The sequence below is a fragment of the Eretmochelys imbricata genome, chromosome 8, assembly GCF_965152235.1.
Source record: "Eretmochelys imbricata isolate rEreImb1 chromosome 8, rEreImb1.hap1, whole genome shotgun sequence".
Lineage (NCBI taxonomy): Eukaryota > Metazoa > Chordata > Testudines > Cheloniidae > Eretmochelys > Eretmochelys imbricata.
Genome location: NC_135579.1, coordinates 31,486,821 through 31,509,175, shown reverse-complemented (window position 1 = coordinate 31,509,175; position 22,355 = coordinate 31,486,821). Strand labels below are relative to the sequence as shown.

Here is a 22,355-nt window from a genome sequence, read left to right as displayed (position 1 = left end):
AACTTAGCTTAGCTTAGTTTTCTGAGCCACATAGCACCTTTGACAGGAACAGGGAATTCCCACTGGTTACAATGGGAAGTCAGCATTTGGATGAAAGGCAGTACACTCTAAGCTTTGTGTGTTTGCCCTCTGGAAAAAGCTGTTAATATTGGCAAAGCAAGTTTTTTGCATTACTATTTTCCCCAACTCTGCCACTTCCTCCTTTGGCCAGGTAGGTCTTATAGACCAATCAATCATATCATTATTTATATTTCACAAATCCCTTCATGCTAATGTTTACACTTCCTCTAGTTTTGATTTAAACACCCACACTTTCTCTCTTCCATCACTTTTCTCTTTGAAGAGCTTTTAAACTTCCAAGCATGGCAGTGTAGTGAAAATAATTCCCCATACAATCTTTAACTTAATTCTCTTTTACTAGACAGTTAACTAATTAGGGTTCTGGAGCTGGTGACTTCTAAATTCAGATCCCTCAACAGCTTAAGGGCTTATGTTTTTTCTCATTCCAGCTGGAGTTGTCATCTTTTTAGAAACATTCACAACAATCAAAGCTCATCCAGTTTCTCCCATTTTCTGTTCCAGAGAGAAGGGGATAAATTAACAGGGATAAAACAAGAATTGAGCTGAAGTTTTGGTAAGAATCTTGAGCTGAACCCAAAATTAACACTGGAAGTTCAGGAAAGTTTGGACAACTCTTCTTCCCATTATTTGGTTATTTTTGCTGCCTCCACACAACGAAGTTACAGCCAGGACCAGAAGTAAAAGTGTCAGCAAGCCTCAGGAATGACCTCATGTAGTATTTCTAGCCAGCTCAGAGGCAGTTGCTTACAAAAATCTCGTTAGATTTCCAGTCCAATTCTTGAGACCCAAAAAGGTTCAGATCAGATTTGACAAAAGCTTGATCTGGCTGTGCCTGCCAGGAGCACTACTGAAGTCAGTGGGGCTCCACACAGATACCGCAGTCTGCCCATGAGCATAGTCCCCATAAAGTCTCAGAGGAGCATCCCAACTTTGGAATGTTTATCAGACATGAATCTCTGATCCCGTCACATGTTCCAGCTCTCCTATATTGATTTGTTTTTTGTTTGTGCCAATACTGTCTCCCATGCCTACTTGTACTTAGATACAGTACTATCGAGATAGAAAAATGTATGTGTGTGTGCCCGTCCGTACATGTATGTGCGTGTAACAACCATAGACATGTGAGCAAGAGGGGACAGGGAGCCTTTAACAAATGGAACTGGAGCATCAGCATGGTTCAAGTCTAAGGTGTCAACTTTAACCATGGCCAGAGCAGTCTGATGCTACACAGTCAAATGCTATGAGTATCTCTTCCCTGCTATACTTAGTGGAACCTTGGTTTTTCACTCTAGCAGTATTTTGTCTGGGAAGTATACAAGTTTTGCCATTGCTTTTGCAGTGAAATGCCTTCACGTATGGATTGATTTTTCCCCCCTAAAAGATCTGCCCTAGAAATAATTTTTGGGAATTCTATAGCCTGTGTTATACAAGAAATCAGACTAGATGATCACAATGGGCCCTTCTGGCCTTGGAATCTATGCTTCAAACTAAAATCAGCCTGAGTGCATTAGTCTGTGGACATGATGAGATTGCGATGAAGAGAAAGGACAGCAAGAAATGAAGATTCGTCAGTTTTAAAGCTAGTGGAGACCACTGTGATTATCTACTCTGACCTCCTGCATAACACCAGCCAAAAACCTCACCCAGTGTTTTTCTGCATCAAGCCCTTAACTTCCATTTGAGCTATACCATGTATTTAAGAAAGATATCCAGTCTTAATATGAAGTAGTAAATAGTGGAGAATCCACTACTGTCATAAATATAAAGGGAAGGCTAACCACCTTTAAATCCTTCCTGGCCAGAGGAAAAACCCTTTTACCTGTAAAGGTTTAAGAAGCTAAGATAACCTCACTGGCACCTGACCAAAATGACCATGAGGAGACAAGATACTTTCAAAGCTGGGGGGGGAGGGGGCAAAGGGTCCTGTCTGTCTGTGTGATGCTTTGTTGGGAACAGAGAAGGAAGGGAGTCTTAGAACTTAGTAAGTAATCTAGCTAGATATGCGTTAGATTTCTGTTTTGTTTAAATGGCTGGTAAAATAGCTGTGCTGAATGGAATGAATATTCCTGTTTTTGTGTCTTTTTGTAACTTAAGGTTTTGCCTAGAGGGAATCTCTGTTTTGAATCTAATTACCTTGTAAGGTATTCACCATCCTGATTACAGAGGTGATTCTTTTACTTTTTCTTTAATTAAAATTCTTCTTCTAAGAACCTGATTGCTTTTTCATTGTTCTTAAGATCCAAGGGTTTGGGTCAGTGTACACCTATGCAAATTGGTGAGGATTTTTATCAAGCCTTCCCCAGGAAAGGGGGTGTAGGGCTTGGGGGGATATTTGGGGGGGGAAGACGTCTCCATGTGGGCACTTCCCCTGTTCTTTGTTTAACACGCTTGGTGGTGGCAGCATAAGGTCCAAGGGCAAAAGGTAAAAGTTTGTACCTTGGGGAAGTTTTAACCTAAGCTGGTAAGAATAAGCTTAGGGGGTCTTTCGTGCAGGTCCCCACATCTGTACCCTAGAGTTCAGAGTGGGGAAGGAACCTTGACAACTACTTTTCTAAGTAAGTTTCTTCTAATGGTTTTACCCTCACTGTTAAAGATTTGCACCTTATTGCTCGTCCAAATTGTATAACTTCAGCTTCCAACACACTGCATAGTTACTTTATGAAGCATGTTATGACTTTTTCTGCTATATTAAAAAGAGTAGTTTACCATCAGAAATCTCCTCTCCATGTAGATACTTGAAGACCATAATCAAGTCACCTCTAAGTCATAATCAAGTCACCTTGGATAAACTAAATACCGGTAGTTTGAGCTTCTTTAGTCTCTCACTAGAAGGCATGTTTTCTAGACCTCATTGTTTAAAGCTTTTTTCTGAACCAATTTTTTCAACATCTTTTTGGACACCTAAACTAGGCACAGTAATCCAGAAATAGTCTCAGTGAAGCTGTGTATAGAAGTAAAACCACCTTCTTGCTCCTACTTAATATCTCCCTGCTTATATTTCCAAGTCTCACATTCATCCTTTAAGTTATAGCATCACACTGGGAGTTAGATAAAAGCATTACAAGAAAAAATTGATTTTGCTGAACTCTGCTCTGATTTACACTGCTGCAATGCCATTGTCTATTAGCTCAACTCTGACCAAAATCAATGGAAACAAAAAATGATTAGTAGCTGGTGGCTTTTCTGTGGCCTATGTGGAAAGAATTGTCAGACTTAACTCAAGACCTACTGGACAATAAGGTGTCAACATAAAAAAGAATATTTCCAACACTGTTGCCACTAAAGCACTCTTCCTGAAAGTGTCAACTCAGCATGACTTTCCAAGATTAAGACTCAGGCACATTGGAAGGGAAGGCTGGTGTTACTGCTGTCTGCACTATGCTGATTGTGTGTAGAACTCGTTTCATTCTGTATCAATCTGTTTCTTATTACTTGTCTAAATTCTCTGAAGGCCTAATTTTCAAAATATCACGAAGCGAAGCATGACTGTGTGGTATATTAAATACGCACATACTGCAATTCTGCATCTAAATTTTGTGCATGTAGAGATCCAGATAGGCATCTACCTCTAGAGCACTGCTTGCATATGCAACAGTAATCACATGCTCAGTTTTTACGTACAGCCCTGGCATTTTGATCTTTAGAAAAGATCAGGATCCTTTAACTCCAAAAATAAAACTTAAATGCAGTTAGCTAACTTCAGAATAGTGAATACAAGTTCAGATTACTTTAGTTTTCTTGCCCATGGGTGTAATGTATCATTTTTTTAAAAAAACTGTCATTGGTAGCAGGGTCATTACTTTTAGATTGAACACAAAGTGCCCGATTCTCTTTTATACTAAAGTCAATTTCTAGTGCCCTGGCAGTGTAAAGAGAACATAAGCAGACCTGCTTTGAATTACCTTTACATGGCCAGAGCACAGGAAAGGAGCTTTAGTGGAAACGAGAGTCAAGCCTCTGAACATTGTGGCTTTCTACTTTTCAGCAATTAATCTTAAAAGGACTGCATCCATTCATACCTTACCATTTATGGTAACAGGAATCTTCATAATAGGGAAATAAGCTCAGAGTTCAGCCACAGCAAAACAAACCCAGAGGAGTCCTGGAAGGGAAAGCTTTTAACTCTAGGTTTTGCTGTTTCATCACTGGTGTGGAAAGGTTTTCACCTACCAGGATCAGTTAAACAACAGAAACTATGTCATGAGCTAAAGACTCTGAAAGAGTAGCATCTGCCAGTGACTGTAAGTACCACTGAGAAAGTTTTGCCTTAGGAATGTGTGGGACAGCCTTTGAGAAGAAACAGCTTTTATAAATATACAGGACCGCTTCTGGACACACAGCTAACTTTTAAGGTAGGGGAAAAGCCGTTATCTAGTTTTCATCTTTCAGATATACATCATAAAGTTATTTCAATATTTCAATTCGCATGATGCTAATAGCTTGTGAATAACACAACGTGGGGGAACTGCTGCTCTTTCAGGGCCAGTACTTATTAGCAAATGTCCTTAGCATCAGGAGCACTGCGACTGGGCTTTTCAAAGAGCTTAAGGGAGTTGGGTGCCTTAAAGGGAACTGGGCACCTATCTCAGACTTCTTTGAAATTCCAGTCTCAAATGGCCAAATAGGGTGCAGAATCATAATAGGGAGCGTTCAGAAGAAATACATTAGAGATACCAGACTGAATAAGAGCAGTTGTTCAAATTATTATATAAAGCATTAGAAATCAGAGCTAACCAATTGTTACTCCCTGACATCTCACTCCTACTTTACAGTTTTTGACATAAGAAATATCCAGCTTTTTCCTCCAGTCTAGTTTTGTCATGTGAACAATGCTTTAATCACATTATCAAATTTACACCCCATGGATGTCAAACATGGTATAAACTGGTAGTGGTTTAGCTATCCAGGTCTCTATATGGTGGGGAGATGTAAAACTATGTGTCTTTTCTCCTTTGGTTCAGCATCACCCTTTACTGTAAATACCAGATACACAGAATGGGATCGGAAACTTAATTTGCTTTCTTGTAATAGTTTTACTTTTGATTTCAAGGGGTTGTAATTGGGTCTCTCAGGAATGGGGACTGCTGTGACTCTCAATATTATGGGCAAAACAATCTAACAGAGACTAGCAAGCAAAAGAGGGCTTGGAGATGCAAAAGTAGGGAAAGGAAAATTTGAACATCAGTCCAAAATCTTGAACATCAGTCCAAATACCCAAGCCAGGACACACTACATGAAGGTGCCCAGGACATGAGGTGGGGAGCAGGCCAGGAGGTCACAGTAGGCCAGAGGGCAGTACATGGAAGGGAAAGGATCCAAACTGGTTTAAAAATGTATACACTAAAAACAAGAGAGCAGATTTTGAATTATGGTCCATAATTCCATTTCAAGATGCTGGTGACTGTACAGGCTCCAATAGCTTTGCTGTCAAGAGTTAAGCCCCCCTCCCCCTCCCCACACACACACAAACACACAGAAACAAACGACCCCTACCTGAATGTATGGCTCTATGATTCTGTACAGATTGTCTCTCCTTATTTACTTGTTATTTATTCTATCCATGAACTGCATTACCAATAAACCGGCAATAATCTCTCTGAGGTCACTAAATGGAGCCTTCTTCCTAGGAGGCCAGGGAAAGTGGCACTTCTCTTTTTAATGCAGGCCAGGCCAGAACAGAGTACTCCAAGGGCTATAAAACCGGATGGCTGTTAAAGAGTTAACATTTTAGATAATAAATAGATGGCTATTTACAAACAGCTCTCAAAGTGGCTTCTTGATTAAATTCAGACTCACAGAGCAGCTGTGTAATTCAGGGAAATTAGAGGCTATTAGGTCAGGGCCTATTTAGAGTATTATTAGTTAATCATCATAGATCCAAATGACCACTACGCACATTGGTGTAATGCAACATAACATCCACAGCCGCTGTTCATTTAAAAGCTAAATGTTTATAGGAAATTCAATGAATGGTGCAGGACAAGGTTCCTCTATTAGCGATTAACTCTGTTAGTATTTACTGCCTACCTCAGTTCCACACTAAAGAGGCTTCACCAAGGGAGCCAGTGGAGGAGGTCAATTTCTCCTTCTTTGCTCTGACAGGTGTCTGTGAGTGCTGTGGACTCTTATCACTCGTGATTTCTGCATCAAATCTAGGAGCAGCATGGATTAACCAGGAAGGGAGTTTCATCCTTAATCAAGGAAGGTCACAGGAACAAAAGGTCCCTGAAGAAAAGGAGGAGGGGGGAGTTTCCCCATCGAAGATAAAAAGTCTACTAATCAAATTTGGGTATTCAGCTCCAAACCCATCCCTAGTATTATCACCAGCAGCTGTCACCGTGGTGATTATACGTTGAAATTGTACAGCGAATGTACTGTATAATTTAACTAGACCGAACAAAAAGATTGGCGGGGGGGGGGGATTATGAAAAGCTTATATTTTCCTAATAGTTATGGAGGCACACTAGCAGCTTCAGAATTATGGCTACACTGAAGCAGGACTTAAATCCACATGTGCTCCCCTTCAGTGTCTCCAGATTTAAAACAGTAACTCTTCCCAGGCCAATTAAATTTTTCATATTTCATTTGTCAAATGTTTACTAACTTTGGTAGAGGAAACACTTAGAAATTAGCCTTTTTTGAGGTTGCTCCTGATAGAATAGTTCAGAATAAAATAAGGAACATAAATATGAATCAGAGTTTATGATGTGCCATAATTAACTCTTTGGAGACAGTGGGAAAATTTATATTACGTAATATCACCCTTCTACACACGTGTGTACAGACGCACGTGTGCAGGCACAGAGAGCACCTTCATTTGTCTTCCAAACCAGAAAATGGAGGGTTTTTATCATTAACAAGAACTAGTAAAACATCTGAATGGTTATTTGTATATGCAAGGGGTTTAAAAAAATAAGTATATCAGGTCAATGTCACTGAACTTTACTGTCCCATCTTACATCCCCAGCTTTTCTTCAGGGGAGTTTCTATATACACGCTAAGTGTGGTTTTACAATTTTTGCTACATCATCTCTTCATCCACTCACTCAATTTATACGCATAAAAAAAGGACAAAGGAACTTTTCAGTTTTAGGGACCAGATTCTCAGCTGGTATAAACAGGTGAAAGCAACACAAGAGTCAATGGAGCTACTCTGGATAACGCTGCCTGGGGATCTGGCCCATCACATGGTGCTTGTAGAAGTGCTGTCTGATGGTTTTAGAGGAGTCTTTCCTGTTAACGTTCCTTGCATAATTTATCATTTGTTTGTTTTGGGGTGGAGCAGAAATGTATCTGAACTGCTTTGGGAATTTTGAGACGCAGGATTGTGCAGCAGTTAGCATAGGAGAACTGAAGTCAAGAAATCTGGTATTTCCTGTTCTGCCACTGGCTGCTGTAACTCTGCTCAAGCCCCTTAGCCTTCCCGTACCTCAGTTTACCACTGTGTAAATTAGCTATCTAGCTTCAAGAGATGCTGTGAGGCTTAAACAAACTGACAAATACTTTGGGATGATTAGATGAAAGGTGCAAGAGAAGTGCAAATTAATGGATGCAGCAGACATCCCAAGAGAGAGACAGAGCTACTGATTAACAGTTCTCATAATTGCATTATTTCTTTGGTTAATAGTCCCAGGGCAATAACTTCTTGTTTTACATATGATGAGGGGATTGGTCTCCTGCATTGTCTCACAGTATAACTGGGATGGATACTTAACCACTGTAATTCTGCTAACAGGCACAAATGGCAACATTTTGGCTCTGGAAGTCATTTTCTATTGGCGGGGAGGAGGGAGGACGCACCGGGTGCTTTAACTTTTTCCTGACTCATTGAAAAGGGATCTTTGTTAGGACCATATGGGTGAATTCCATGTGATTGATAGAGCTGGTTAAGAATTTTCCAACAAAAGGATTTTTCAGTAGAAAATGCAAGAAAAATGTCACTTTTGCCAATTTTTTTGGCTTTCCATCAGAAAAATCAAATCAAAATATTTTGTGGCAGGTCAGTTTGACCTGAATTGAAACATTTCAGTTGTTGAACTGAACCAAAGCACTTTGTTTAGTGTTGGTTCATCATTAAGCTGTATCAGTAGTTTGTACAGCACTGCCTCCTGGGAGTTGCAGTTTGGGTTCCCCACATCCTCATTCTCTTCTCTGGGCCAGGTTCCGTGGCCAGACTACATCTCTCATGTTGCACCACAGTCTCCCTTCTGCCCAAGCCGCATGGTGCAGTTTATTGTCAAGTTGATTCAAAACAAAATGTTTTATTTCATGTCTGAGTCAAAATTTTAGGGAACTTTTGTTCCATTAAAAAAATGGTTGATGGTTCAACTTTGCCCCATTTCAGGATAAAAACAAATGTTGAAATGTTAGAATTTCCAAAAGGATGGAAATTCTGATTTTCACTGATCTCCATCAGCATCCTGCCATTGAAGTGTGTGTGCCTGGGCTATGGGTTTGTAGGAGAAGGGAGCACAAGTCTGATAGCAGTCCCAAGGTCTGAATCCCATATGGCTGCATGTAGTGCCATCACCATACCACACCTCAGAAATCAGATATGGTTTGTGGGTCCAATTGTCAATTTAAGAAGAAGATGCTTTTTGATTGGGAACCTCAGCAAATTGTACTTGAACTTCATTGAACTGATTCTCTTCAAAGCTGGTCTCTCTAGCAGAGCTCACAATGGGTCTAAATACCTTTTTAGGGTGGAATTTTATACTGAACTGAACAAATTTTCCATACTGCAACTAAATGCTATTACTCAATGAGGAACAATTATGTTTCCAAAGAAACCTTAGAACACCAATCATCTCTTTGTTCAATATTTGTAACCCTCCCCCACTTAAACCCCCACCCAGCAGTTCCACTAACCTCAGGGTGTGCTGTGCTATCAACATAACAGCATCAATGAAATCACATGAGAGAATATAGTTGTTGTTAGTAACCATGCTAATACTAATGGCTGCTATAAAATTATTTTTCTAACAGCAGCAAAGTCTTAACTGTCCAAATATCTGGTCATTTGACTATCAAAATTAACCAGTCAAATGACAATAATGCCATGGTTGAATGACTGAAAGATAATTAAAATAGAAAGCCACATATTAATATCATCACATTCTTCTTCAGCTCCTCCTCTCAAAAGCTGATGGCATCTTTAAAGTTCCTTTCACCACAGCAATTGTCTTGGTTTTTATTCTTCTCCAGACAATGCTTCCTGCAGTGACATTTTGAAGTCCGGTGGATTCTGGGAGCGGGGGTGGGAGGCAGGCACCTATTTAAGGGTAACTCATCAAAGGATTGTGGCCAAAATGCTAGAAACAACAAAACAGTTCTGTGGTTTAGCCCTTCACTGTGGAATAATTCTTGCATTCCTGTTCACCAGTCCATTCCTAATCAGCCAAATGCATGAGCACCTGTTCAGCCTTAGGCATTGACTTCACCTTGATGTTAAACCTCAATGGCACTTAAGCATGTGCTTTCGTGATTTGTTGAATGGGATAGATTTAAACATATGATTAAGTGCTTTGCTGAATCAGGGTCCCTCCGCTTGCCAAAACTGAGCCTTAACCCTTCTTATACCCATCCATCACTGATGAACGTGGTAAGTAGCTGCCTCTTTTAAACTCTGACTAGAAGATGTTTGCTCTAAGCTCACAGTTGACACCACCTAGGCAAACCCTTGAGCCTCCACAGAGACTCTGTGACATCAGCATGAGGCGGTATGGATGCAAGGATAATCCATGTGCAACAAACTGAAGAACTGGGGCTAGGTGGGTTTAATTCAGCCTGCTGGATTATTCCCCCACCCCACTTCTCTACTGTCTCTCCCCCCAACAAATCTTATCAGTCTGCTGAAAATATGATTTCTGCAAGTGTGGTTTACACCCTATTTCCATTAAAAAAATTATACTGGTGATGCCCATCAATGGCGCATATGCATATAGATTGTATATATATGTATGTCATTGATGGGCATCACCAGTATAATTTGGAAGTTCACAGGTGGGAGTGTGTGTACACACACACGTGCACACACACACACACAAGAAAGAGCAGTATGGCTGCAGTTCACAGCTGGGAGTGTGTGTGTGTGTGTATATATATATTCTTATTTGCTAAACATCAATCATGCTAAACTGGCAGAGAGAATATGGATGAATAGCAGTAATTTTCAGAACTCATTAATTTCAATTGCTGCAATTCCATAGAAATCATCATCAGTATTAGTGAGGTTATCATTTAGACTTCTATTTAACAAAGGGGGATAAGAACACTCCAAACCCCCAAATTCAGTCCATTGTACAGAAGAACTCTATTACTTTACCTAGATTAGCATTTTTCTTAACATTCCCCACTGTCACACTACCACCAGCAATAGCAATTAATTGAATGCTGGTGCTGACTAGGTAGAAATGTCTAAATCACTGTCCAATCCTAACCACAGCAGGTTTAGGTGAACACCGTTCCTGAGGTTTCACATTTTATTGCCAATTGTTCTTACAACCCTAGAATAAATATCCATTCACACCCTCCATGACCAATGTTCCCTCTATTTTTTTCCATCCATGTGCGGAATCAATTTTATGTGCACTGAGGTAATGTGAGGATGTGTGCCACCAGTAGAAATTTAAAAAAAAAACCACTATATAATATATATTTTTAAAAAGTTACCCTAGGGATAATTACTCCAGGACAGGTTAGGCATCTTAGAACTCACTTCTCAAAGAATTAACTTTAAGTGTAAGAGAGAAATAAAAGTTATAAAATGCATAGACCAGTCAAAAACCTAAAATAACAGCACTTTGAAAGTATAAAATTACAGAGAACATATGTGCATTGCAGGAAGTACCAAGAAGTAATAACAACAACAATACATGTGTGTGTGTGTGTGTGTGTCTCACACACACACACACACACACACAGTCAGAAACAGTGTGTATGCTGCCAGCTGGGGAAGTTTCTGAGAGAACATGTGCTGTTAGAGAGAGAGAGAGATTGATTGTGTGTGCTGGCTGCTGGTGGAAGTCTCTAAGAGACCTTGCGCTGTCTCTTTAAGGCACTCACTCAGACCCTCTCCTGCTCAGAGTCCTGAGCCCTGTCCCCTCTCCCCTGCTCTGCAGAGATGGAGTACAGGCAGAGGTGAAAGTAATTGGGTATGCCCCGGTACAGCGTACCGGTAAGAGCCAGTGTGCCTTACCGGGACCGGCTTTCGCAGACTGCAATTTAAAGCCCTGGGGTAGTGGTGGCGGGGCTCTGGCGGGGATTTAAAGGGCCCTGGAGCTCCAGCCCCCACTACCATCCTGGTGCCCTTTAAATCTCTGCTGGAGCCCTGCTGTCCGAGCCCTGGGGTAGTGGTGGTGGGGCTCCAGAAGGGATTTAAAGGGATTTAAATCTCTGCCAGAGCCCCGAGCCACAGGGTAGCGGTGGCAGCCAGGAGCCCCCAGGGCTCCTCACTGATTTAAAAGGTCCGGGGCTCTGCTGCAGTAGCAGCAGCTGGAGCCCTGGGCCCATTAAATCGTCCCCGAGCCCCAGGGCTCCCAGCCGCCTCTGCAGCTGGTAGCTCGGGGGTGATTTAAAATGCCCCGGGCTCCCAGCCACCACTACCACAGCTGGAGCCCCAGGCCCTTTAAATCAAGATTTAAGGGGCCCGGGGATTTAAGGCCCTGCCTCTTCCAGGTTAAGGCCACGCCTCTTCCAGTTGAGGCCACTCCCCCTGCTCAGGACCAGTAAGTCCTCTAATTTACTTTCACCCGAGTATGGGGCAGAGGGAGGGGGACACCCGGACATCAGCATAACCCTCCCACCGCTCTGCACAGCCAGCGGGAGGGTTCCAGGAGCAGCAGGGCTCCAAGGCAGAGGGCAGGAGCAACATGGCTGCCAAGCAGCAGGGATAGGGGCAGCTGAACACATGCTGCTGGATATGCACGGCTCTGCTAATCAAGTGTGTGGCACTTGAATCACTCCTGGGCAGACATCCAACTGCACAGCTTAGAGGGAACATAGTTCATGACCCTGTGTAGCACTGAATTTGCCAAACTGGGTATTTCACACAGTATAATACATAAGAACGGCCATACTGGGTCAAACCAATGGTCCATCTAGCCAAATAAGCTGTCTTCCGACAGTGGCCAATGTCAGGTACTTCAGAGGGAATGAACAGAACAAGTAATCAAGTGATCCATCCAATTCCATTCCCAGCTTCCAGCAAACTGAGACCAGGGACACTTCAGAGCATTGTTTTGCATTCCTGCCCATCCTGGCTAATAGCCATTGATGGACCTCTCTCCTCAATGAACTTATCCACTTTTTTTAACCCTGTTACAGTCTTGGCCTTCACAACACCCTCTGGCAAAGAGTTCCACAGGTTGACTGTGCGTTGTGTGAAGAAATACTTCATTTTGTTTGTTTTAAACCTGCTGCTTATTAATTTCATTTGCTGACCCCTAGTTCTTGTGATATGAGAGGGAGTAAATAACACTTCCTTATTTGCTTTCTCCACACACATCATGATTTTATAGACCTCAATAATATCCCCCCCATTAGTCATCTCTTTTCTAAGCTGAACAGTCCCAGTCTCATTACTCTTTTCATATGGAAGCTGTTCCATACCCCTAAACATTTTTGTTGCCATTTTCTGTCCCTTTTCCAATTCCAATATATCTTTCTTGAGATGGGATGACCAGATCTGCATGCAGTATTCAAGATGTGGGATACCATGGATTTATATAGAAGCAATATGATATTTCCTGTCTTATTATCTATCCTTTTCTTAATAATTCCCAACATTGTTTGCTTTTTTGACTGCCGCTGCACATTGAGTGGATGTTTTCAGAGAACTATCCACAATGACTCCAAGATCTTTCTTGAGTGGCAGCAGCTAATTTAGATCATATCATTTTGTATATATAGTTGGGATTGTGTTTTCCAATGTGCATTACTTTGCATTTATCAACAGTGAATTTCATCTGCCATTTTGTTGCCCAGTCACCCAGATTTGTGAGATCCCTTTGTAACTCTTCGCAGTCTGCCCAGGACTTAGCTATCTTGAGTACTTTTGTATCATCTGCAAATTTTTCCACCTCACAGTTTCCCCATTTTTTCAGATCATTTATGAATATGTTGAACAGCACTGGTCCCAATAGAGACCCCTGGGAGACACCACTATTTATCTCTCTCCTTTCTCAGAACTGATAATTTATTCCTACCCTTTGTTTCCTGTCTTTTAACCAATTACTGATCCATGAGAGAGCCTTCCCTCCTATCCCAGAACAGCTTACTTTGCATAAGAGCTTTTGGTGAGGGAACCTGTCAAAGGCTTTCTCAAAATCTAAGTACACTGTATCCACTGGATCATCCTTGTCCACATGCTTGTTGACCCCCACCCAAAGCATTCTAGTAGATTGTGAGGCATGATTTCCCTGTACAAAAACCATGTTGACTCTTCCCCAACAAACTGTGTTCATCTATGTGTCTGATAATTCTATACTTTACTCCAGTCTCAACCAATTTGCCTGGTACTGAAGTTAGGCTTAGTAGCTTGTAATTGCCGGGATCACCTCCAGAGCCTTTTATAACAAAATTGGAGTCAGTATTTTCTTTTACTGGACTTACTTGACTGCCTTCTAAATTTTAATGTGAGTGAGGAGCTGTAATGGATCAGATTCCCCTAAACCCCTCACGATTTGCAATATCTTGAATCAAAGCCTCTTAAGAGTTTATATTAAATCTAATACTAAATCTGATGATGATTCTGGTTGCATTTTCCCCTGTTTTTATGTTTTACTCCAGAACAAGAAATTTCAGAATCCATAACACTAAATCATGTTGGGGAAAAAATTGGTGACTGCACAGAAGCGAGGGGAGACCAGGGCACTGTGCCTGGGACTAGGAATGGTTGCATGCTCAGTGATGATGTACTTTTTTGTTGGGATCACAATTATGCCATCCTACGTGAACAGGTAACTGCAGTTATTCTTTTGTTATAACCATCAGCCTGTGTTTTTCTGTCGTTATCATGGTTATTATTTTTGTGGAGCCCAAAAGTGCCTTAGGTGCTTCACAGAACAAATCAAAGGATGCTGCCATAAAGAGCTTACAAGCTGATTTTAGATAGCATGAAGTGGGGAGGGAAGCTGTTAATCATGAATAGTTAATAGAGTTATGGGGAAGCATCTGACACAGGAAGACATCCTTTCAGGATTAGAATCACAGCAGATCCAGAAATGCATTCTAATTTTCTGTGAAAGTTTCAGAAAAAAGGGAAAAACTTTTATTTTGTTCAATGTTTCTCACAGAATTTTTCAGGTTTTCACTGAGAACATTTTGGCTTTTGGTTTTGAAAAACATTTTTCAATTTAGCAAAAAACACTGCAAATCTTCAACAACAATAGTTTATGTTCAAAAGCCATATTCTCTTTAAAAAAAAAGTTTTGATGAATATATTCAAACCAGCCCTAGCAAGAATGTATGACCTCTAGCAAATAAGCCAGGTCTATAGTCCTAAACTTTAACTCTTTAACCACTGGAAGCATTTTGTAATGAACTAGTGTAACCCACTCATCAGAGCTAATTACAGGTTCTCTTCTCCCCCAACCCCCACATACCATGGGAAAATGCCCAATCAGTCTGCAAAGGACACAAGTTGGTTGCAGTCCCTGCTAGGGTCTAGAGGTCCACAGTTCAATTTCTAATTTGATATCATACCAGTAAGCGTGCATATTTTTGTTTTCTTTATGGACAGATTTTTCTGTGTAAATAGATTTATATACATGGATACACATACACACAAGTCCCCTGTTGCTAGGATCCTGTTTTAGCACCCAAGGTAGGAGGCTTGGGGCTTCTGGATCAGGCTGATAAAGTTTTATCCTTGCTGTCACCATGAAAATCTGAGTAGCCATGGTGTGGAGCATAACTATAGCCATGAAGTTCCTAGCTTGCCACAGCTGTTAACAACATTCAGTGATATGCTTAGGAAAAAAGCTGCTGAAAGCCTCGTGCAAAGTTCCTATGTATTCAATCATGCAAATGACCCTCTTAATAAAGACAAAGAAGTGAAAACCTGCAGTAAATATAGGATTTGAGAGTTACCAAACATTAGTTAAAAGGTTTTTTATTTTTCTGAAACATCCAAAGCAGGGGTAGGCAAACTCACATTCAGCCCTTCAGATGTTTTAATTTGGTCCTTGAGCTCCTGCCTGGGATTAGGATCCAGGGCTTGCCCTGCTCTGCACATGCTGTGGCTCTGCGTGGCTCCCGGAAGCAGCAGCATGTCCCCCTTCCAGCTCCTACGCATAGGGGCAGCCAGGGGACTCCACACACTGCCCACCCCCAAGTGACCATTGGCCAGGAACCGCAGACAATGGGAGCTGCAGGGGTGGCACCTGCGGATGGGGCAGAGTGTGGAGCCACCTGGCCATGCCTCTGCATAGGAGCCGGGTGGGAGACATGCCGCTGCTTCCAGGAGCTGCTTGAGGTAAGCACCACCCAGAACCTGCACCCCTGCCCCAAACCCCTGCCCTAGCCCTGATCCCCCTCCTGCTCTCTGAGCCCCTTGGTCCCAGCCCAAAGCACCCTCCTGTACCCCCAACCCCAGCATCCCCAGCTGGAGCCCTCACCCCCCCCAACACACCCCAACTCCCTGCCCTTGTCCGGAGCCCTTTCCCACACCCTGAACTCCTCATTTCTGGCCCCACCACAGAGCCTTCACCCCCTCCTGCACCCCTACCCCAAATTTTGTGAGCATTCCTGGCCTGCCGTACAATTGCCATACCCCAATGTGGCCCTCGGGCCAAAAAGTTTGCCCACCCCTGATCTAAAGCTCTAATATGCTAAACTGTATTTCAGAACATATACAAGGTCAAATTTTCATTCAGGTCTCTGCAAGTACAGAGAAAAAAAAAAACACGTGCATCCACATTTAAAATATTTACCAACCAGTATTAGAATTCACACAAACAAACCCTAGTTTTTCTGTTGTTCTTTTGGGGGTGCCAACTTCCAACACATCCAAGCATGGGAGATAAAATCTGCCTCTAAATCCATCCAATGAATGGCTAATGGGTGAGTAAAAATCCATATCTTCTGTGCACTGCCTCTAATCCTAACCCACCCTATCTGTCTGTTTGGGTTTGGCTCAGAGCCCTTGCATACACACTCTATCCACACCCCCAGCCCACCACACTGCTGACGGCTTAATGACACACGAAACACCACTATGGTGGAAAAGTTGTCAACAGCGCTTAGACAGAATCATGCTGTGAAAAAGCTGTCAACAAAGCATTTAAAAGCAGTATGATTTGTTTTATAGTGTTTGGACCAAAGAAACTACGTGCAAACTGCTCAAAACCAACATCAAGGACAAAGTCCAGTGCTCGTTCAACAATGGTGAAGGCGATGAAAACATTTTCCAGTATCCTTGTCTAGAGGTGTTGGTTGATTTGAACTTCTCAGGACAAGAGGTTATGCTCTATCATACCGAAGAAACACAAGAAAGAAATCCCAAGGTATTGGGATTTAAATGTATTCATCAGAATCACTGTTCATATTTGTCACATGTGGTTCAGCAGGTTATTTTTATAACCAAGCAAAGCACTAGTGAATTAACTGAAAATAGAGCACAGACTTGTTAGTCTTTCTTCATGCCAATGCTTCTGCTTAGACCAAAGCAAATGTTGAAAAATTCAGAGTGAGGACAAATTTGGCATGTATTATAAATGCAATATCAGACATATTTAAGGTAATATTTGAGAAGCAATTACATCAACCAAAAATAACTATTAAACATTTATAAGCATAAAATATACATAAATCTCTGCACGCTGAAGCACAATTCAGAGGAATAGATCAACATGTGTGGTTCACGCAAGCGTTTGTTGAATAACCCTGGGGTAGGTTGAGGTTAAATGTGGCCCTGATTAAAAACAGAGCCCTAAAGTTCACTCCCATTTGGGGAATACAGGAAATAAGGTGGGAGGTAGAAGGGGGAAAAGGTGGAGGTTTGGGAACATGAAACACCAGTGGGTTTGGTACACCTCAGGTGGGAGTCAATAAACTGGGAATGTGGGCACCCAATCCAGCAGCTGGGTTTGTTCTTGGTGTAATCTGCAACTGTTTCTACCCACTGTTGCAACAGAAACTTGAGCTTGGAAATACCCTTGAATAGATGGGAGTGTTACTAAAACAAAACCGTGGCAGAGGTTGCACCGTGTATAATGGTGGAGCTCCATTCCAGGAAGGGCTGTGGGAACCTTGACAGCTGGGAATTCAGCTTCATTTCCAGGGAGTGTCCAAAGTCTTGAATAACTTGGCAGGTCTAACCTGGGATGGCAGTCTGGAAACAAACATGTCCTCATGTCATTTCCAATACCTCCACTTGTGCGCCTGTCTGGCATCAACTGTCTTGTAGCGTTTTTAAAATGGCAAGGTCTGGTCCCCCAGCCTGCCACTGGAAGTGAAGCAACCATTTCAGAACATCCAACAAGATGTGGGTTGAATGTGGTTCCTAAACACGGGGAAGATTTCAGTGACTACTTTTTTTCACAAAAACAAGCTCTCGACTCTCATGGGGTGGGTGTAAACCAAAATGTTCAGATCCAAGCACCCTTGAACTTTAGGATGTTCACAACCCAAACCAGAATATAGGCCTGAATTCTACAATTTGTCCCCATCTTTATAGCAAGTTGAACCAAACCTCCAGAATTACACCTTTTTCAGTGAAGGGGAGGGAAACATTTTCAACCCTAGAAACAGCAAAATATCACCCTGCAGCGAGTTCCTGAACATTCACTGAAATATTTCTTGCATGTGAAGTGAAAATTCATGGTTTCACTCAGCAAGCTAGCTTTAAGAGGGAATAAATAAGGGAAAAAATAAGATAGGAAGCAAAAAATGTGTGCGTTTGAGAATGCCTGTGTCTGGTTGTATGGTATGTGAATGAGCTGCCAGTTTCATGGAAAGACTGACATTTCATACATTGCAGAATGGTTTAAAGTGAGATGTGGGGAGAAAGTGTAGGATTGTTGTAGATATGTCTTCAGTCCATTATGCTGTCCTGTACTTACTTTTGACTAAGAAACATAGATTAGAGTGTTGTGAGTAGAGAGAGTTTTGAATGCTAAAAGCACAGAATTACTAGAGTGCACGTAAGAAAAACAGTAAGGATTAGTTTAGGAGATTTTTATTTCCTTGGTACATCATCAAAATAAGAGAAGGACCCAAACCAAAATGCCAGGTGCCCTTGACCCTTACAAGACTTCAGAAAATTCCATATCTGACTTTAGCAGCTTGGGTCAATCATCACTTCAAAGTCCATTTCAAGACTGAAGAATATATATTAAACATTATGAAGCACGATGGGATTTAAACATGCAGATAGTTTGGAGCATTTGGAAATGCGGAGGGTCAATCTTCAAAGGCTGTTGCAAGCTTTGCAAATATAAGGTCTATATTCCTCTATAGTTCAAACATATGGCAATTCTAAGATCTGTAGAAAAGCTGCATGTAGTATCTCATTGTACAGAATTGCTACTTGCAGGCAAAATTACAGGGGCTATGCACACAAGTAATAGCAAGAAGAAAAAAATGTGTTTAAATGTAGAGACTTGGTCAACACTTCTTTGAAAATGGAGTGAGTTTAGCTTTTAAATTAAAATGGTTTTCACAGATCTGAGGTGGATTTAAGATCTCAAGATTAAAAATTAAGTAAACATACAAAACCTTTAGCTTTGGGGGGAAAATTTCTCTGCCCCTGTGAAACTCCAACTATAGGGAATCTCAGACATTTAGGGACAGTACACTGAATACTCTCCTTTCCATAAGGCAGTCTGTGAGAGCAAGTTCAAGGACAGTGGTAGACTCTTAGGGTCCAATATTCAGCATAGTGGGTGATACTCATCCCTCTGTAGGAGGCCAGAACAAGTCCTTATGCACGAGAGAAACCCCAGTTAAGCCCTATTATGAGACTTACATGGACCTTTAATGGTACATAGACTTTAAGGTGAATCTCTGCATCGGGGTTAGTTTCAGCCTATCTACATGAACTTGGAATTCCTCTTCAGGCCTTGCTCTATCAGAGGGCAGTCCTGAAACATCTAGGAATACATTTGCAGTGAGATAAATATTATTGTTTTATGGGGCCAATTTTATTTTTGCACATAGAGGGTTTTCTTTCAGGTCGTAGTCACTGTTGCCTTGGGAAAAAAATCTCATTTTGTTTATATTACATTTGTTTAGGTTATTGGTTTTGGGATAAAGCTTCTGCATTTCGACAGCTGAAATTTTAAAATTACTTCCAGGTCAGGCTAAACTGATCCACAAACACTATCTACTCAAGAGGTGAAAAAAGATGCCAGAAATGGAAAATAGTCGTACTGCAAGTACCTCAAAATGGCTTGTGGGTTAATGCTCTGAAATAAATAGCATTTCCAGTAATTTAATGTCAGTCAGCATTCCAAACTCATAGCTGGGATTTGGGGAAAGGGCTTTTATTTTAGCCAACCCACTTTAATGGGTGCTAATGAATGGTGCAATAAACATTGTGAATCTGAACAGAAGTATAATTTCTTCGATAAATTAAGTCTGTCGGCACAGTTTTTGCCAAACTGTCTTCTAAGAGCAATGAATGGATTTTATACCTCTTTAAATGGACTCCCAATTACATTTGAAAGCCCCCTGCTTGTCCATGAGGAAGGCATGACTGGATAGCTGATCTCTGCTTTCTCCCTTTGTCCATTAAGTTAGGCAGTTACAGAGACAAAGAATGGCTCTCGGCAGACAGCTGTATTAAGAATCCAGCAACACCTTTCCTCTGAGAGGCAGTGTGAGCCCAATGGATAGGAACATGGATAGACGCTCAGAAGAATGGGGCTCTGTTACCTGCTCTGCCACTGAACTCCTGTATTACAATGAGAAAGCAAATGCACCTGACTTCATTTCCCATCTCAGCTCTTTTCTGTCTCACCTAGTTAGACGGCAAGCTCTGCAGTACAGGGACTATCCTTTACTGGGTGTGTGTGATTTAGCACCTATCATAATGGGGTACTAATCACAGCTAGAGCCTATAGGTACTACATTAATACAAATAAAATAACATTGATCACTATCTATTTCTTGCACTAGAAAGCTACAAAATTGTTTCATAGTGTAACCAATTAAAATACTTTCTCCCCCAGTGAAAAAGTAGGTCATCGTCTTTCACTAATTATAGAGAGAGGCGCACACTGAAGTAACTCACATACTGGCCAGGTACTCTTGGATAATTGGAATTTAGCCTACTCCAGCACCCCAAGATAGGTGCTCCATGGCAGCAGTGGTAGACTAACTCATGACTGCAGTGACGTACCTTTGTTCCACTGTCTCTGCTCCCTTCCAGCCAAGCCCATTTAGGAATTTCTGTACAACTAATGTATTGGTCCTGTGGCAGTGCCAGAAGCCTCAGTCAGGGATCAAGGGCCACAGAGCTAGGTGCTGTCCACTCACAGAAAAAGTACAGCCATTGTCTCTGTTTAAAATCTAACCCTGAGCTTTGTAAAAAATTATGCACGGGCTTCACTCCAAGAGCAGGAGCTGTCCCGTTGGCTCCCACAACACTTTTTCATAGATTCATAGCGCTTGAGGCCAGAATAGACCATTAGATCAGATCATTGGGCTGACCTCCACAGGCCACTAAAGTTCACCCAGATACCCCTCAGTTTGAACCCACTGTCTTTAGTTAGATGAAAGCATTCCAGTCATCAGAATACTGAACTATTTGTGTGCCATAGACAGAGAACAGGAGGGACTAAGGTGTTCCCAATGTCTGATGCCCCTGCAATGGTAGAGAATTGATTAGGTGAGATATGTCCAGATGATCCTACCAGGCAACCCACATCCCATGCTTCAGAATAAAGCAAAAAAAGGTTCCTGCCAATCTGACCTTGGGGGAAAATTCCATCCCAACTCCAAATTGCTATTCACATGCATCAAGTTACATGTGTGCGTAACCCTTTGCAGGATTGGGGGCTCAGTGTACGACAGGAGACAACAACAGATAGGTAGGGGATGGACAAGGTAACGGCAAGACAATATTTAGAGATACTCTCAGATGTGCACATAACCTTTTGTTTGAATTAGTAAAGTGATGTTTTAAGAAAGGTCTCACGTCACTGCACATCCTGCAGTAGAACAATTGCTCTAACAAGTATCTTGATTTCTCATTTTAGTGCTCCTATATTCCACAAAACTTGAAGAACGACAAAGAAGTTAAAACGCTAATAGAAAGCGCCGCAGAAAATTTCCGAAAGCATCAGACTTTCCCTTGTTATTATGACCCAGAACAAAGACAGACAAGTGTCATTTTAATAAGGCTATATCCTCCAAAGGGCCTTTTCTTCGCTTTCCTCTGGCCTTCCCTTATGTTGACTGGTGGAGTTCTGATTATCATCATGGTGAAAGTCAGTCAATATATTTCTGTACTTTCTGCTTGGCAATACAAAACAAACATATAATGTTCCACAACAAAACAAGCTGAAGTTCCTTTTCCCCCACACTCTGCCTTCTCAGTCTGTACTTTGTAATTCTTAAAATGTACCAGGTTCAGTGGTCAGAGTTCTAGAGAAGAGATATGTTGTCTGAGTTTATATACCATATATTACCATGGGACTTCTCTGATGCCTACACTGATGGCCTGTTCCCTGAAAATGACCGTTGCTCTCCATTCAGGTTTCAGAGTAACAGCCGTGTTAGTCTGTATTCGCAAAAAGAAAAGGAGTCCTTGTGGCACCTTAGAGACTAACCAATTTATTTGAGCATGAGCTTTCGTGAGCTACAGCTCACTTCATCAGATGCATAAGCTATTACCAGCAGGACAGTGGGGTGGGAAGAGGTATTGTTTCATATTCTCTGTGTATATATAAAGTCTGCTGCAGTTTCCACGGTATGCATCTGATGAAGTGAGCTGTAGCTCACGAAAGCTCATGCTCAAATAAATTGGTTAGTCTCTAAGGTGCCACAAGGACTCCTTTTCTTTTTGCTCTCCATTCAGTTTCCAATTCACTGCAGTATACAATGTGAATCCAAAGTACTCCATGTGCATTGTGTTTGACTAGCACTCTTGACATGGATAGCATAGGTAGGGTTGCCAACTTTTTAATTGCACAAAACTGAAGACCCTTGCCCCGTTTCTTCCACAAGGCTCCGCCTCTGCCCCTTCTCTGAGGCCCCACCCCTCACTCACTCCAGTCCCCTCCCTCTGTCACTTGTTCTCTCCCACCCTCACTTACATTGGCTGGGGCAGT

General features: G+C 41.7%; 1 protein-coding gene across 1 annotated transcript; it reads left to right on the top strand.

Moving 5' to 3' along the window:
* Positions 1–4,185: 4,185 nt before the first annotated feature.
* Positions 4,186–21,566, top strand: KCNMB1 (potassium calcium-activated channel subfamily M regulatory beta subunit 1). The gene is made up of 4 exons (XM_077825178.1): positions 4,186–4,322; positions 13,870–14,039; positions 16,391–16,586; positions 21,282–21,566. The coding sequence occupies exons 2-4, from the start codon at positions 13,903–13,905 to the stop codon at positions 21,564–21,566; spliced, it is 618 nt and encodes a 205-aa protein (XP_077681304.1). The 5' UTR covers positions 4,186–4,322; positions 13,870–13,902.
* Positions 21,567–22,355: the final 789 nt, after the last annotated feature.